General features: G+C 38.8%; 1 protein-coding gene across 1 annotated transcript in view; it reads right to left on the minus strand.

Moving 5' to 3' along the window:
* Positions 1-1,644, minus strand: part of LOC117948240 (tumor necrosis factor receptor superfamily member 14-like) — a 6,764-nt gene extending 5,120 nt beyond the window's left edge. Inside the window, exons 1-5 of the mRNA XM_034877793.1 lie at positions 1,381-1,644; positions 1,102-1,227; positions 712-867; positions 237-327; positions 6-135 (exon numbers count right to left, since the gene is read on the minus strand). Coding sequence (XP_034733684.1) covers positions 6-135; positions 237-327; positions 712-867; positions 1,102-1,156 — 432 coding nt within the window. The 5' untranslated portion in view covers positions 1,157-1,227; positions 1,381-1,644. The remainder of the gene's footprint in view (positions 1-5; positions 136-236; positions 328-711; positions 868-1,101; positions 1,228-1,380) is intronic.
* Positions 1,645-1,669: the final 25 nt, after the last annotated feature.

Genomic DNA, 1,669 nt, shown 5'->3' on the forward strand with positions numbered 1-1,669 from the left:
ATGACTAAACAGATCACAGACACCACAACGATGCCAATCCCAGCTCCTAAAAGGAACCCTGAACCTGGTTCTCCACATTCAGCATCCGTTGAAGTATTTCCTGGTTTTATCAGCTGAAGATTCAATGTCTCACATCTGGAATGATAGAGGGACATTTAGACAGGAACATGTGTAGAAACCATGCTGCTGCTCTAAGAGTTCAGGTGTGTCCATGTCTGATCTGAAGCTTCTCTTACTGTGTGTGTGGCTGACACGATGGAGATAATGTCCCATCAGAAAATGTTCCACCGCTGCAGGCAGAGCACTCAGTGTTCCTGAAAGCTGTTCCTACAAATGATACAGTTCAGTTTACATAATGTGGAGAGAACAAAGTGTTATATATGATATCTGTACATTTCAGCAGATATGTCTGATTTCCTTTCAGTGGATTTAAACAATATTTGGTTGACATTTTTGAAGCAGACATTTAAAAATACATTATTATTATAATGTATATTATTATAGTAGTGGTAGTAGTAGTGGTAGTAGTAGTATTATTACTATTATTGTACACAATACAACATATACAAGCTTTCATATTTCAGGAAAAATGACTAATTCCAGTCTCTCTCACTCTTCTTAAGTTCACTAAGGTTATTTCCCATGAACTTTAGTGTTCTCATTTAAAATAAAGCTATAACTCTAATCTCAAAGTTAACCCTATAAACTAACCTTTTAGGCTAATATATTGTCCTGGTTGACAGCTGCTGTGTTTCTCTGCTTTCACACAGCCGTTTTCTGAAGAGTCCGTACAGTAGAATCCCTCCAGAGGTTCACAGACTGTATCTGATGTAGTCGTACATGCCGTCTTTATCTTTACACCAGAACCTGTCAACACGTAAAGAGGTTACATATATATGTACTTTGTCTCTTCTACTATAGAGCTGCATGCTAAAATAGTCCCATTCATAAAAACAGAGAACAAAAGTCTAAGCTAACACCAAGATCTAATATCTTAAATGCAAAAAGACTTTTGATCATATAGACTGCTATTTACTCAGCGGTGATAAAACTACTAAATCTAGACTTAGTTAATATTAGAACATATTAACAGAAGTCTACCTGAATCACAGTGTGCACAGGAAAAACATTCTGTGAGCCCTGTAGGACGATCCATGAATGTTGCCTCATCGCAATCCAGACAGGAAGTACTTCTGGACTCTGTGCAATGATTTCCAACTCGACTTCCTGTAGAAAAGAAAACCAACATGTTAATGTAATATAATGTTTCTAATAAGTGTGATTCTTTGCCTGTGTAAATGCAGCTCTGTGTCATGGCAGTATGGGGGCAGGTGTTTGGCCTCCCTCCATGGTGGTAGAGGACATCCAATCAGATCTTACCAGCAGAACACGTAGGACAGCATCGATCCCCAATCAGATACTCTGATCTACGACATGTGAGGGTATGTCCTCTGAAGACACTCAGCACTAGTATCTGTAGAGAGAAGACATGTTAAAACATACAACACATAGGCTACTGCTAATCAAAGTCATTGATAGAAGCTGTTGAAATGAACTCTGATAGAAATCTGTCTAAATTCCCGACTGCACGTTAAGGCAGCACGGAAGAGAAAAGAAAGGAGATGAAGTAAGAGTTGGAGGGACTTTGCTTTGATGTTGCAGGACACAG

The sequence above is a fragment of the Etheostoma cragini genome, chromosome 7 (genome assembly GCF_013103735.1).
Source record: "Etheostoma cragini isolate CJK2018 chromosome 7, CSU_Ecrag_1.0, whole genome shotgun sequence".
Taxonomy (NCBI): domain Eukaryota; kingdom Metazoa; phylum Chordata; class Actinopteri; order Perciformes; family Percidae; genus Etheostoma; species Etheostoma cragini.